This window comes from Melanotaenia boesemani, chromosome 1 (assembly GCF_017639745.1).
Source record: "Melanotaenia boesemani isolate fMelBoe1 chromosome 1, fMelBoe1.pri, whole genome shotgun sequence".
Taxonomy (NCBI): Eukaryota; Metazoa; Chordata; class Actinopteri; order Atheriniformes; family Melanotaeniidae; genus Melanotaenia; species Melanotaenia boesemani.
This window is the reverse complement of record NC_055682.1, coordinates 33,082,128-33,097,975: the sequence shown is the minus strand read 5'-3', so window position 1 is coordinate 33,097,975 and position 15,848 is coordinate 33,082,128. Positions and strand designations below refer to the sequence as shown.

Below are 15,848 nucleotides of genomic sequence, written 5' to 3'. Positions count from 1 at the left end.
CGAAAAGCTAATAATTCGCAACCAATTTACCCCAAACGTGCTTCAGCACAACTAAATGATTATCTTTTCTTTTTCCTACACACCGTGAACGCAACTGCTGCATCTCGTTCCGCAGCAACAATGGCTACTAGCTGTCAGATATGGAGACCAGACCGAGGCTGGTGCTTTAAACACTACGGAATAGTTGTCATATTGTTTATGGACTTGGTCTTACAGTCTGTTAACGGTATGTTTATAGAACGGTTACTTATTATCGATTATGTACCATTAACTTTGAGTCGTTATTGTCCAACGTTAGCTTTCTCCCACGGGGCTAGCATTAGCAAGCTAGCTTAACATTCAGAGCCTAGCTACTTGGCAAGGTAACGCATAAACTAAATAGTGTTGGTTTAACAGTTGTTTATTTGAAACAGACAGCAGGCGTCTTTCATTAATTTTGTCATGTTTTAATAATTGTTAATGATGACTAACAGCCATTTGTTGATTTAAGAAAAGTGTCTCGAGCCTAAGTGTCCTAAGTGAAGTAGCTAACTAAAATGAAGCAGTAGATTGATGAATAAACTGTTTTGGGCCATGGTCATAGTAGAACACCGAGTTAAACTTAAGCTACAGTCATTTTCAAGCTGTATCTTTTCTTTTTATCTTTTACTTGTCAGGATACCTGAGTTCTCCTCATGTTGGCCAAGAGCTTCCGTATACCACAGATGCCCAGCATGGACCTGTCATCACAAGCCCAGTGGTCCCTGCTGCTGCAGCCTCAGGTTAACACCTCTGTCACTCTAATTGTCCTTTTTTTTTTTTTTTTTTTAAACAATAGTCAGATGCTGCTTGGGATATGCTTGTATTGTGGTCGTATTTATGTACTTACCACACAACTGTAAAGAAATCCAGCACTTTTGAATGTAGGGGATACAGGTTAACAACAGACTGACTTTTCATTGATTAGATTGTTTGAAGTTGTACAGGTTTTTTTCACCCATGAAGTATTTTCTTACATGTGGTATGTTTAAAAGAAAATTTATCTGTATAGTATGTGGCCTGTAATTATAAGACGGACATTTATACATATCTGTTGCTATGCAGCAACTGCAATATGATGAAGGATTAGATTCTTATTAAACACTTCATGGCACACTGAAGATTAATACATTTTTATCCACTTCTTTTATGTTTGGACATTTTCTTATTACTGTGCATCACAACAAACAAATTTATGCCCTTGTGTTATTCAGACTTTGTAAAGTGCATTACTTTTTATAGAGCATGATCATTTGCTTTTTCTAGCCACCAGGCAGCCATAATAGAGCAATCAAGAGTGAATGGTTTTTAGCAATCACTCTTTAATAGGTTTCCCTATTTCAGGGTAGAATTTTAGTAACGTCCCCCCAACAGTGTTGTTTTTCAAAGTTGGCAAGAAAACTAAACAAAAGAAGTGAATCATATTATTATAGCTTTCAACAAAGTTTCAACATTGCTACACTATATTATATCAATTATTCAAGATAGATTTTGAGATCTGTAATTTATTGTGGGATCTCTTGCAGTGTCTCCAGAAGATGAAGAGAGCTACACATCCAAGTGCCCCAGTGGGGGATTGTGTAGTCGCTTACCAGCTGATTGCATTCAATGCAGTTACCAACACAACTGCACCTATGGCAAAAAAGCCTCCTTTGCCTGTAAACCTAAAAAAGGGGTTCATTGTATAGTGAGTAGCAGTTTATGATGTAACTGATCAGTGTAACTTGAAGTGAGATGATATACTCAAAGTCTTTCCCCTTGTGTCTGTGTTTTTACAGGGAGAGTCAGGGCAGGAGCTTTTCAACTTCTCCCTTACCATCATCTGTCAGTTCTGCTGGCAGCTGGACCCATCTCTGTACCGTTGCTCAAACTCCACCAACTGCATGACCGTTTCATGCCCTCGCAAGCGCTACAACGCCACCTGTAATGTCTTAGAGCACGTGCATTGTTTAGGTATGATAATGGATCTTTCAGTAAGTCTGATTTGTTTCTAGCTCCAGTGGAGAAACCATGAAGATGCACAATTGTAGTCCTTTTCAGAAATTTGATTTCCGTCTACACTTTACACAATGATGTTTTTTCCTTTTAGATGTTTCTGATAAATAGAAGGTACTTATTTATGCAGTGATCAGTGTTAACAAGTCCACTTGTTTTAAGCGACTTTGGGCTTGTTTTTGTGTAAACTCACTTGGAAATATCATCAGTCATGGGTTGCAGGTTTTTAGGCTTGTTTTCATGAGTGTCGTTGCTTATTTGAGCTTGTCCTGCATCCTTCCTTATTCTTTCTCAGCAGTCCAAAATAGGCAGTAACCCCTGGCTGTAGATCGGGAAACATGAACGCAGTAGTCCATTTTTTCAAGAACTAGTGTCCACAGCCCCATTTCCTTGGTTACCTCCTGTCCAAACACCCCTACCCCCACACATGCGTACACAACTTCACCTAACAGAGCAACAGAGTGATAATACCTGAGAATGAATAAGGACATGTACAGTATATATATAATTTTTTTTATTGCACGTAAACACAGTTGGTTTTTTTGTTTGTTTGTTTTTTTTCTCCCAAACTTCTTGCTCACTGGCCACATGCAGTTCATGCCGTCAGGTGGACACGGGGAGCCATAATTTGTCTTTACATATATTTTTTGGACATTGTGTACCTGGTCTTTTGGTTGTTTGTTTTCTTAACTGTGTTTGGTGATCACAGAAACAGAATTTCCGTGAATACCACACATATTTATAGTTAGATTTACAGACCTGACATTACACCTGTAAAACTGGATGTTAACCCTTTAACTGCCAGTAGCTGAGGGTGCAGGTGCAAGAAATTAAGCTAAACCAGGGGTGCACAGCTCCGGTCCTCAAGCGCCACAATGCTGCAGGTTTTTAATGTGTCCCTGCTCCAGAACCACCTGACTCAAATTGATGAGTCATTGTGCAAAACTTAATAGGCTGTTGGATCTATTTCATTTGAGTCAGGTGTGTTGAAGCAGGAAACACTGGAAAATCTGCAGGACAGCAGCCCTCGAGTACCGACTTTGGGTACCCCTGAGCTAAACAGTCAAGCTAAGAACGAAAGGTTAGAGAAATTATAGACAGGAAATCTGGATAATGAAGCACTAAAGGTGCATAGATGGAAGTTATTGTACATAAACATTGAATGTCTGCAGGACATTGGGCCTTGAGGACCGGATTTGGGGATCCCTGCATATGTTGATCTCTGAGCAATGTAAACTTTGCACTATCTGGCTCTGTTATAGAAATGATAGTACAGATATAAGAGGCTGGTAGATTTTGATATCTCTTTAAAGAATGATGTTTAAGTAAATTTAATTTCCTTTTGAGCCTCTTGTGAAGAACACTGTTGCACAACATCATTTGTTTTTTGTTCATAGACATATAATCCCAAACAATATGCATATTTAACCAGTGACACCAGATCAAAGAGTGAATACAGGCTGTTTTCCGTCTACTCATTCATTCTCTCTCATTTTACATTCATTAAAAAGTAAGTACTGTTAGTTTTTTCATTGTATTTGAGCAGCAGACATTTAATTGTTTTGAAACGGTGCTCACAGACAAAGATATTGTGCTGGAATAATTCAGCAAGCACAATTAGCTTTTCAGTCCTTTGTTCAAAAAAATATGGTAGGTTTTATATTACTGTGTGGAGAAAGATCCTGCTCATTGCCTCCAAACAATTAGTTTAATGTTCTTATTGGATAGCAAAGGCTTTTTCCCAGACAGCCTCAAATGCAAGTCAGAATTCTGCAATATCTTTGTAGATGCAGAGCAGCACCAAGAAGAGGTGCTGTGTTGAATTTTTGGGGTGGTTAAACTCTAAATGCTAAATTTGCTGGGGCAGCCTTTTTTTTTTGTTACAGTGAAACAAAGTGTTTTTAAGCCTTTAGGAGATCTTGCCAGAGTAATGCAGAAGTAATTCTTTTCTTTTTTTTTTCCTGTAGACAACTTTTAAGATCTTCACATCAGCACATGCTTAAGCACAAAGGTGACAGTGGATCATAGACAGTCATACGCAGGCAGGTTCCACCTGTCACTCCCTGAAAAGCTTTTAATTATTAGCACTTTATCTGGAACTCCTAATTTAAGGGATTAACAGTTGTGAATAATATAAAGTTATACTTATTTTTGCATGTGCAACTTATTTTAACCAAAGCAAGCTGTGTTGATGTGAAGCCACAAACACACACTACAGGTGTTAGATATTCCATTGACCTTCCAGCTATGGACTAAATTATTAATTATTAAACTGTGGAATTTGCGTTGTCATAGCCAGTCCTGTTGAGGATTCAGCCTACTTGTCAGTGCAGTGAGAGCACACTAGTGTAGGAGGGAGAGATTCAGTCTGGCCACAGAGCCATGTTGGTGTGTCTAGTAATCCCAGCTGTCACTGGATAGTGTGGAAAACCAGCAGGTGAAAAATAAGGCAGGTGTTGCAGGTAATCCTTAACTCTCTATCACTGTGGTCCTGCACAAACTGAATCCATTGACTGTAGTTACAGTACTTCTGAAACTTAGAATCTCTGAGTACTGTTCAGCCCTCAAGCTCCCTTTACGTGCCGTAGGTTAATAGATGTACTATGTAACTTTCCGTCCTTAAAACTCTTTGTTCCTGACTCATTGGATGGCACAGTGATATTTAGTATGTGCATTTCTGGTGTTGTCAATGTCCAGCAGTGTCTTTAGGCTGAGAAACCACACTTCACAACTTTTTCATCTAGGACGCCCCATGGCGTTGCAGCTGAGTGGCTTTAAGCACGGTGCCACACACTAGCAAGATATTGATGTGCTTTGAATGCGCACTGCGGCTGATTCAACAAAGAAACAAGGAAATATTATCAGGAAAAGAGAAGAAGAAAGAGAGAAAGGCACAGAGCCAGAGAAAAGGCAAGGGTCAAGATGAGACTTTGGTTTACTGTCTGGGAAGAGCTCAGTACAGATAGTGAAGAGTGTAGGTAGGATGCCTGAATTACCTGTCAATGGGGGGGGGGGGGGGGGGGGGGGGGGGGGGGGGGGGGGGGGCGTGTCACTGAGAAAATCTGCAAAAGTTCCATAATGCATCTTTAACAACTTTTTGAGATTATTTACTCCTAAAGGTGCAGCTTTTAACAAAGTCAAAGCTTAAGGACTGTTTTTATATGTATCTAATCACTTAAAAAAGATAATCCTCATGTTTTAATTCTTTTATTAGAGTAAGCCATTTATATCTACTTGCTGTGAGTCCACATACATGGAAGCTGCCATGTTTGTGCCACCATTTTTCCTACGGTATTTCTGAATGAATAAACAGCTCTGTGTTTGAAGTCAGAACCCTCTGAACTTTACAACTGCAGCTTCAGCTTTGTTTGATAGGTGCTAGAGCTCCGTATGGGATAGGTAATACTTTAAAAAGCACTTAGAAGAAGACATTACACATGTACACAATTTTGTAGTAGTTATGTAGTGCAGTCATCGCTGCACCTGAGGCCCCTGGATCCACTTGCAGATTAAAAAAAAAAACATATTTGTGTGGAAAAATTTGGCCACTGACCACCGTCCATTTACGACTGTGTTTGGCATTTGAAGTAATTTCTATGCCATCTTAGCCTTATCAAGCATAAATCAGATTTTCTGACCTGGTGTGTTGCCAGGTCTGTGGAGGTTTTACATGTCAGTTTCACTCCTCGTTAAATTAGTCCAGTTATATTTGTTCTCATTACTTCTCCTGCAATTTAAACAGAGAGCCCCCGTTGTGCAAATTCTAGCATCCAAGGAAGATGCATTTAAGAACACTTAGCAAGCTTGTTGCTGTTCTGAAACCAATACACTGCATTAGGTCTGTTTATAACAGTCCAGTGTTAGGAGTGGACTGTTATAAGGATTGCTTTCTTTGTATGATCAATCCACTGCATCATGAAAATGTGATTTTTGTTTGATAGTCTAACTCAAGTTTCTGTAATAGTCCGAATATGCTTTATTTAGACTTTTAAGTTATTAAATCAGATTTCATGCAATTAATATCTTCATTTCCAGCATGAAATCATAAAGTAGGTCACACTATTTATGAAAAAAATAGCCTGCCCTAAGTTCTCATTTTTGTATTTAGTCATTTTTATTCTCAGGATCACTGCATTGTGTTGACTAACCAGCTCTTTCTCTTGTAGGTAAAAGGCGGTTTCAGAAACGTTTATTCTGTAACTGGACTGGTGGGTACAAATGGTCAACAGCACTGGCGCTCAGGTAAGCTTTTCACAAGTTTCTCAGCAGTTTTGGCCATTTTGAATGTAAAAAGTTGAAATCTTTTTGAGTCAGGATGTGACTCATGTGTTATCTCTGGCTGCATTTGTGCGTGTTCTGTTTTTTTTTCTCTTAGCATTACTCTTGGTGGTTTTGGAGCCGATCGGTTTTATCTGGGCCAGTGGAGAGAGGGCCTTGGCAAGTTGTTCAGCTTTGGAGGCCTGGGCATTTGGACGTTGATAGATGTTCTTCTGATCGGGGTCGGCTATGTGGGGCCTGCTGATGGTTCTCTGTACATCTGAAGCAGAGCTCTGGAAATACATCTGGTTTGTGATTTCTTCCGCCTCACACTGCTTCACTTTCTCAAAAGATAGAAGATCTGAGCTGTTGCGTTCACTACATGCTCGCCTGCCTAAGCTCTCTGCTCGACACGTCCTCATCCCATCTGCTAACAAGCAGGAAGTGTTTTCTTCATCACACCAGCGATGACTCTACCCACACAACCATCAGATCAATCCCAATCATTCTGCATCCGGCTCCTGTTGAGATTCTGCAGATGGAGCTGTGCAGGAGGATGAGAAACCAGTGATTACGTGCATCCAGTTGGCTTGACTTAACTGTTGGTTTATCTGTCCTGCTGATAGACAGCTCTGGTTTCCTGTGGAGCAGCGCTTTCACAGACATCCTGTCACCTTTGAGCACAGATTGCTCCTCCTTTATTGCAAGGTAGACGCATCAATGAGGGTCAAATAGTAACCATGGCTACAGGGCTTTTTATGGTTACAACACACACAAAAGACAACCTGAAAGGTATGATTTATGTACTGAAAGCATGAATATACAGAGGGTAATGTAATGAGGTGGTTTTACTGATACAACACAATTATTTTCTGTTCTTTTTTCCCCTCCATTGAATCAGTGCAGCCATGCAGTTGTAAGGATGTTGCTCAAAGATTAGATAAATGGCACTATGACTTTCCAAAAGCTTAAACGAATGCTTAAACTTTTTTTTATAATGCATCTGTTTTATAAATAAGAGCTACTGGTATTGAAACAGAGGCGATAAGGATCATCTCTGTCATCATTTGCTGTAGCATGTAGTCTCATTCCAAGAAATGCACAGATAATCTTAACAGGACGTATGTTTGTTAATGATACATAATGAAACACTTGAAATGCACTGCACTTGCAAACTGCAGTTACTTGTGGTTTCCCGTATTGGAAATATCTTCTTCCTACTTGTAATTTTTCCCACACTTGGTATCAAACTTGACATTGTAACAAAGAAAACTGTAATTTTTTTTTTTTTGCACCTGTAACCACCTACCTTTTTGTAAATAAGTTTTGTTGCAGTGTCAGGTGCTTTTTCTCTGTTCAAACTGTAAATACTGTCTATTTAAGTTCTGTAAATAAAAATCTAATTATACCCAACACTGCTAAGACAATATAACTAGCTATCATTAATTTTTTTTATGTATGGTTGCATTTAATGCTGTCACGCTGTCCCATTTTGTATAGTGCTCGAGTAACACCAGAGGAATCACACTGACAACCAAGATGTCACAGTTTTAAGATTCATAACACAATGCAGTGAAATGATTCTGTTAATTGAACTGATGCATGACTGTCTCTACAGTTAAACACTTATAATTAACACTTATTAAAAAAAAAAGGTCTTTTTAATGTTACATATTCAGTGTAATTAAACATCATGTAAAGAGACATAATTCCACTTGAAGGCTGATCTCCCTGCAGCCTCTAAAAAGAACTCAGAGGTTTATTATTAGTTGAGGTTATTTTCACGTATGTCTGTGCTTTTTCTCACATTTTACGCAGCTATTGGTGCCCGAGGTCTTTGCTGCAGGCGTGTGACAGAAGGAGGGGGTCAGGAGGGTAACATTGTGGCTGAGGCACATTCCCTTCCTGATCTGTACTGTTCGAGAGCCAGTAACCAAAGCATTTCATTACAGCAGGTGTCAGTACACAGTTAACAAGAGTTGTTACTGTTACAGTAAATCAGCCCCCCTAAGTTTTTACACTCGCACTTTTATACTGACACCTATGCAGTCCTGTTGCATCACAAGCTTTGAAAAAAAAATCATTTCCGTTCTGGCAACTTGTCTCAACTTTTCTAATTGGCTGCTTTGCTGAGACAGTTGTAATTTTTCTCCTCCCTAATTCCAGTTCCTCAATTTTGACACCGCCCACTTAGTCACTACAGCACCCACCCACAGACTGATGTAAGTAGATGTCATATTCTGAGTTGAGGAGACTTCTGTTCTGCAAGAAGAGATCATTATTTTTTTTCCCATCTGCAAACCTTAAATTCAAATGGACAAAAGGATTTACTTCTACAAGATTCTCCATGAGATTTTTACTGTCCCAGGAGGATTCAGTCCTATGTGATCCTTTTATGGATGATTTTATCTAAATCACAGTAGTGGCTTAAAGGGGTTTAATGTGAGCACACGAATTTAGAGTCATGTATTATAACAGGCTGGGATAATAGAACACTGCTTAATTTACAAGGTCATTTCATGAAAATTATTTTGCAGACAAAAGGTGCAAAGATTTTAACGTAAGTAATCTAACATCTCTAAAAAGAAATCAAGTCGAATGACTGGACTAAATTACTTTTCAATCCCTGATTAATGCTTAATGTCCAATTACAAAACATAACCAGACTCTTATGTGGCTTTGCCTTTTCAGGCTCCTGTTTGCTTCAAGTATAAAACTCTCTCTAAAAGCAATTATATAGAATTTCAGCTTCTGAGAAAAATAGTTTAATTTTGTAGTAATTTTCTTTCATTATTAGCCTCAGAGAGCCATGAAAGACAAGACGCCATCACAATTTTATTTTGAATTGCTAATCAGGCAAATAGGAGGGGGAACAAAAGTTTATTCATCTCTCTTAAATACAAACCCACTTAGTCCCATCACGACTCAGAGTCCTGGAGCTCAGGCTTTGACCCTCGCATCCAGCACAGCTTCATAGGTTGTGCCCTCCCATTATGCTCGCTCCTACAGGAGGTGATGCATCTAACCAACACAGGATAAACAAAGCTGCCACCACATGAATTTGAAAGTCCAACTGTGCACTTCTTTCACATGGTTGCTAAGGAGAATGTGATAGCACCTGAGGACATAGCACAGAATTACCATGCCTATAAAAGTGTTCACCAGCCCTGTACCTTTGCAACTCAACACTGAATCACAATGAGGGACAATTATTTTCATATTAAGAGGAAATGACCAATCAGTGCCAACGTGAAAATAAAGCTTAATATTGTCTAAATTAAAGCCTAAATCTATAAAAAAAAAAATTGGTTACACAAATTTTAACCCAGCTTTCCGTTGCATAAATCACAGTTAAAATGGGCAACTGCATTGAAATCCAGGTGTGTATTCAAAATGACCTACAGCCATTTAGTAGTCAATGAAAACATTCAGGGGAAAACAAGTTTAAGAGGCCAGCTAGGGTTGTGAACAAACATGGATCACGCCGAGCACAGCTCTGTGATGCAGCCCCAGAAAGTGAGTGAAAAGAACATCTTACATGAATGGAGCAAATTACAAAGCCGAAAGAAAAACCTGCAGGGGACAGCAAAACAGCAGCCTTATCAAAGCTAAAATTTGAGCTGGCCCTCAAAAAAAAAAAAAAAAAAAAACAAAAATCAAAAATGACAATTTCCAATATTTATCCAGGTTAAACTTGTCCAACTGAAAACCTGTGATGAGGCTTTAAAATTGCAGTTCAGTCACAAAGAGCCTGAAGCACGGATGAATGTGGGGCAAGGAGACATCCACAAACCTGACCTGCAAATTCATGTGTGAATGCTGTTGCTGCTGTCTGAAAGGTGCTTCTTCTACATTTAAAAACAGAAAAATGCTGGTTTAACCGGTTAACCTAAAAGTTCATCATTTCATTCAAGTACAGATTTGCATACCAGCTTTTTGAAGCTTTTCATGTAGTTGTGTCTCCTCTATTAGTCCAACTCTTGTCTAAAAAAACCTAAATAAGCCAATTTTCTTTCAAGTTTAATGTTGCTGCTAATCTTAACCCTCTAATGAAATCTCACTGAATCTTGCTACATATTAAAACTACATTTAAAAAAAGAGGTTGCATCAGGAAATGTATCACACAGAAATAAAATCAAGTCAATTGCAATTTCAGTGATTTATTTGTACAATAGGAATTTCAAATGTACAAATACCCGAGCTCAGATGTGAAGGCAAGAACATAAGAGCATCTATTCCACCTGACCTGAACATCCCTCAAACCTCACTGTGAGCTTAGACTGAAAACATGGCATGAAAAGAAAACAAAGTAAGAAAAATGCTTAAAAAGAAAATAAATAAAGCAGCCATCTGCTGAACACATACAGAGTCCCTTACTAGGTGCCAAAGCATACTGAAAATAATCAAATTAAAAAATGGAAAAATAAAAACTGAAGTTAATGTCCAGTCTGTATGGCAGTGGAGTGATTATGGCCTTGGTTTAAACATGTTTAAAAAAAACAAAACAAACTGGAATTCACGTTGGACACATACACAAAAGGCATATGGTGATATTGCTATCAGCTCCATGTGCCTATGCCACTTACATTTATACACCATCCACAGATAAAGTTGCGAGCTTTTACACAGTAGACAAGACACTTTGATTTAAGAAAAAAGGAAAAACAAAAGTGGAATTTGTTCTCCAACTTCCAAGTAGAACAAGAAATGGAGGAAACACGATCCATTTCATGGTGTATGTAATTTCCTTTCAAAGCCATATCAGTTTACATTTACTCAAAATTTCCATTGGTAATCCCTAATGTTACCATGGTAACTCAAAAAGTTGTATAAAAATATAACAAAGACTGAAAACTGTTGCACTCAACAAAAATGTATCTACACAGTCTCAAATGTAGGAGGTGGGCTGAGCAACATGGCCAAGAACAGCTTGTATTCATTTCCAATAGATCATTTTGTTTCTGCATAATTACACGCTGCGCATCAAGTCTGAGTAGCAGCAGTCTTTCCCCGCTCAGCAACAGTGATGCAGTGAAAGCCGCGGGTTCCATCGGGACCCCGGGGCAGCCTCATCACTCCTGGAGGAAGCCCATCAGCATTCTGGATCTTTCTGCCCAGCATGGGGCTGCCAACTGGACTGCTCTCCTGCGACGCCACCTGCTTGCGTCGTTGAACCCACGGACTGCCCGATGGGGTGAGGCTACTGTCTGAGGAGTAGTCTGCCCAGCGGCGGCCAGGCTCAGGGCTCAGTCTGCCCTCACTGGCTAAGGGGGACTTATGGGAATGGGGAGATTTGCGTTGAGGACAAGGACTGCCACGGGGACTAGACCAGGGGCTGTTACGTGGGGACATACCAGGGCTTAGGTGATTGTTCTGGAAGCTGATGCCGGCAGTGGTGGGGCTGAGCTTGTTGCAGGATTGAGACTTTCTAGCCAGCCTGGGCGACGTGGGGTTGCTTTCTGTATCTGAGGAGCTGCATGCCGAATCGTCCCCGTGGTATTGAAGCTCCCGTACTCTGCTGTTGAGAGAGCGGCTTTTGCGCATCCCTCCCTCCTCATGAGGACGCTCTTTGGGCACCTTCTTCTTCGGTGGCTTGGTTCCAATCAGCACTACTTTCAACCCCAGTGAACCAGTTCCTCCATCCTCACTCCCTACAGCTTCATTGGCTTTAACAGCCGCTTCCACCTCCTCAAACTCCACAATGGCGCATTCCTCTGTGCCTAACTGACTGTAGCGCCCACTTAGCCTCTTCAGGTCTGCTGGCAGGTCCTTTCCTGGCTTCAGGACTCTAACGGAGGCAATCGCTCCATACGTCCCAAACGCTTTTAGCAACAGCTTCATCAGCTGTTCCTGCTGAGTGGCTCCTCCCTCACTGCTTTCATTATCCTTAGTGAGAGCAGCCAGCTCGGGCCACCTCTGCAAGTCGCTCAACAGCAGCATGCGGCTGGGCAACGACTCACTGGCAAAGACCGGCACTGCGGATTTACGCCGCACCTTGCGCCCCTCATCATTCAGCTCAAGTATCTTCGAGTGATTCAGAGCATAAGCAGTCGTTCTCCAGTCACGAGTCAAGTGTTTCACCTGCAACAAGACAATACTTGTGTCACTATGGTGACATACAGAGCATTTTAAAGGAACTAAGCCATAACCTTATGGTCAATAACTTATTTAAACTTCATTTTAAAAACAAAATAAAGAGTACTGCCTTTCTGAATCATGGAAGCTGCAATAGAGTCAAACACTTTAAGAGATGCATAATTAAAATGAGAATATAAAAGTGCTGTTCATCTCACATTTCAATTCATGTTTATTCAAAAAATGATTGTGTTTGGACAGACTCATTGTTGCACAAACAGACGGGGAAAAGGAAAGAAAAAAAAACAAAACAAACAAAAAAAAAAAAAACACAAAACAATCACAAGGCAACAAATCAGCATGCATGAGCCTAAAGTAGCACCTGCTGTGTGTGTGAATCAATGTGAGAACATCAGAAACAGCAACAGACAGTCATGCTGATGACACTGGAAACATCCAGTCATCTCATGAGCCTCCACATCACAGGGAAATACAGTGATGAAAATTAGATTAATCCAGGTTCCCATTTCAACCCCCCCCCAAAACAGCTAACTTAATTTGTTCATTCTAGTGAAATATCAAATTACAAATTGTGGATGGACACCAATCCCGTTTAGCAGCTGAGAAATAGATAATTATAAGTACACAGAGCTGTTAGCAAGCGGTATGTACATTATATTCTAGATAATTGTAGCAAATGCTTTGTGGACAGTTTTGCCTTAGCAGGTCACAGCTATTGAAAAACAAGTCACTGCTGTGTTTCTATATTATACCCAGCTGAATTGCAGCCATGGTTACCTTTTTGAATGATGTGAGCAACTTGACGCTGACAAATCCGAGTTTATTTCGTCTGACATGCTTGAGCAGGAAGGCATCGTGCTCCAGGTTCTCGTCAGACAGGTAATACTCAATCTGAGCGACCAGTTTCTGGATGAGCTCCGAATCTGGGGGCTGCCAGCTCTCCTCCTCCAACTCCCCTCCACTGGTGCCTGCACCACTGTGTGTGGGAAGAAAACATGGATTGTCAGCAGAGACTCTTCTAATGCTCAAAAAGGCTGAATGTTTCATTTTCTAAACATTACAAATGTTGCACTTTTTTTCCTCCTTTGACTACGACAATATTGCAGAGATGTAACATAAGCTTGTCATTTTTCAGCTTGCTTGCTTCCCTTCTTTCAGATTTTCTTGCAGCTGTCAACAGGCTGGGTGTGCAGCCACAGTCACTTCGCCTCAGTGCCAGACCCTGTGTCCAACTAGTCCTGAAAGCGCCAAGATCTCTCCATCTGAAGGGTGCAGAGTCAGAGTCTCCCTCCCACAAAGAATATGGTAGGCTCACCACATCAACCTCACAACAGCATTGCAAATCTGAGGCTTGCAGGCCCAAAGTTGACAGACCTGTGTGAAGCAGTGCAGTTAGATAGCCTGGCAGATCAGAGTGAGGGTCTGAATGAAATTTTTGTGGATGACTCATCACCTCCTCCCTCGCACAGCCTCAGCTTTCCACCGCTGACCACACAGCTGGCACGAGCCAGCATCCCAGGGAGGTCGGATAGAGGCAACAACCAGCATTTAGAGAATATCACCAGTACTCACACACGGGAAAACAAAAGTAAATACCACCACTATAAAATATGAATCATTTTAAAAAAATACCTTGATTAAGTTAATCATATTCCTGCTTAAGTACAACGACCACACAGTGTTAAACTTTGCTGGTTAGGTTCTAAGAAAACGCTTGCCATTCACCAAGTGGCATTAGTGTGCTAGGATGTGTCACAGATCCTCTTTATTTCATTAAGGTGTGACCTACCTACTAGTAAAAACAAACACTTTCTAAAAGAAGAGATTCATTTCCCTTTTGGCTTTTCTATCACTGACTCACTCTTTGCTCACGCAGTCCGAGTAGGGACCTTATAGGCCAAAGGATAAAAATAGCTCACCGTGACGCAGGGGAATTAGATTAAAGAGAAGGTGCCGTCCTTAGCTCGTCTCAGGTGTCAGGCTTTACAGCCAAGATGCTGCATACAGGTGGTTAAACTTATCCCATTCAAATCATATAAATATATGTGGTGTGTTAGGATACACTTCATGCCAGTTTCATCCACTGCAATGTGTGGCGTCTTTCCCTTTATCACTGTAATAGGCAACACCTGTCGGAATTTATGTAGCTTTAGCTAGGAGACTGTGTCAGTGGGGGAAAAAAACAAAACAAATCTAGTGTCAATGCTTTCACGTGCTGCCACTATTAGTCGGATGGTTGCCTTAAATTAATATAGTCTTGTAGTGAAAGCTAGTAGGACGGAAATGTGTATAAACTTAAACTTTAATTATTATTATTATTATTATTATTATTATTATTATTATAATAATAATAATAATAATAATAATAATAATTATTATTATTATCATCCTATTTGGTAAGATCCGCAGCAGCAGGGGAAAGTTCATATTGTTGGACTGCTTAGTTAAATTCCAACACAGGCTTAAAAAAGAAAGAAAGAAATAATCAGTCCACTTACCGTTTAGGCAAACAAAAAGTAGCAGATAGCGCATACCTTGATTTGTCATGTCTTCCGATATCGTCCTCGCTACAGCTGCCTCCGAGGAAGTCAATATTATTAGACAGCACTTCCTCCGGCTCTTCGTCCTCCGCCGCCTGTATCGCCACCGTTATCGTCACCGTCCCCATCTCCTGCGAGAGCGGGTCCACAGTAATGACCTCATCGTTGCTCTGGTCCACTGACGCCTCTAAGGCGCACTCTGCTGGGTTCAAATCGGGGATCCCCTCCGACCCACTCATGTTCCAAGTCAAGGTGGCTTCACCTGGTCCGTTCCAGTCCTCGGTTACAGCAGCGCCTCCCTGGAAGCTTTTAATCTGACTCGTCTCGAAGGCACGGATAGGATACGGGGTGCGCGAAGCTGCCAGACCTTTCTTCGGGCACCAGTGATGGCGGAGAATAACCCAGGGGGCTCCGAAGACTCGCTCCACGGCTCGCCAGAGACCCCCGATCCAGATCCGACCCGTCAGAGGGCCCTGAGGAGCAACGGGGCTTTCAGCAGCCAGCGAGACGCAGCCTGGACCTGGTGAAACCGACGGGTTGGAGCCTCCCTGTGCTTCTACCGCTGCTACTGCTGCTACTTCCTCATATGTAAGAGGCTTTCTACTTTTGAAACGAGCTCTGGGATTGGGCTGCGGCAGCGTCTCTTCGCAGTCATTCCCAACCCACAAGTAAAAGCTCACACAAAGCCAAGAAGGAGGCAAGAGGAAGGAGAGGCAGCGCATGAAGGCGTTCACTAACGCGTGCATATTTCTGGTAGTCGTGGTTCCCCCACTGTTTTTTTTTTTCTCTACACACAGAGGTGTCTAATTGTGTGAAGACACGAATGCCCCATTTCCTGGTCTCTAAGTAGGGGAGCAAATTCACGTGTTTCTTTCTAATTGGGAAATTGCCGTGTCAAGGACGACCCCTTGCCTAACGCCGCTAATTGGATAATAGGTTTTC

The 15,848-nt window shown here is 41.1% G+C and overlaps 2 protein-coding genes across 2 annotated transcripts; one reads left to right on the top strand and one right to left on the bottom strand.

The window, feature by feature from the left end:
- The first annotated feature begins 89 nt into the window (after nucleotides 1-89).
- On the top strand, nucleotides 90-7,683 carry tm2d3 (TM2 domain containing 3). The gene is made up of 6 exons (XM_041991899.1): nucleotides 90-226; nucleotides 657-761; nucleotides 1,545-1,705; nucleotides 1,797-1,971; nucleotides 6,180-6,255; nucleotides 6,389-7,683. Exons 1-6 carry the CDS (start codon nucleotides 121-123, stop codon nucleotides 6,552-6,554), a joined length of 789 nt encoding a protein of 262 aa, XP_041847833.1. The 5' UTR covers nucleotides 90-120; the 3' UTR covers nucleotides 6,555-7,683.
- A 2,731-nt stretch (nucleotides 7,684-10,414) lies between these two features.
- On the bottom strand, nucleotides 10,415-15,848 carry larp6a (La ribonucleoprotein 6, translational regulator a). Its single transcript, XM_041993383.1, has 3 exons — nucleotides 14,901-15,848; nucleotides 13,144-13,342; nucleotides 10,415-12,351 (listed from the first exon to the last, which is right to left on the bottom strand). Exons 1-3 carry the CDS (start codon nucleotides 15,650-15,652, stop codon nucleotides 11,254-11,256), a joined length of 2,049 nt encoding a protein of 682 aa, XP_041849317.1. The 5' UTR covers nucleotides 15,653-15,848; the 3' UTR covers nucleotides 10,415-11,253.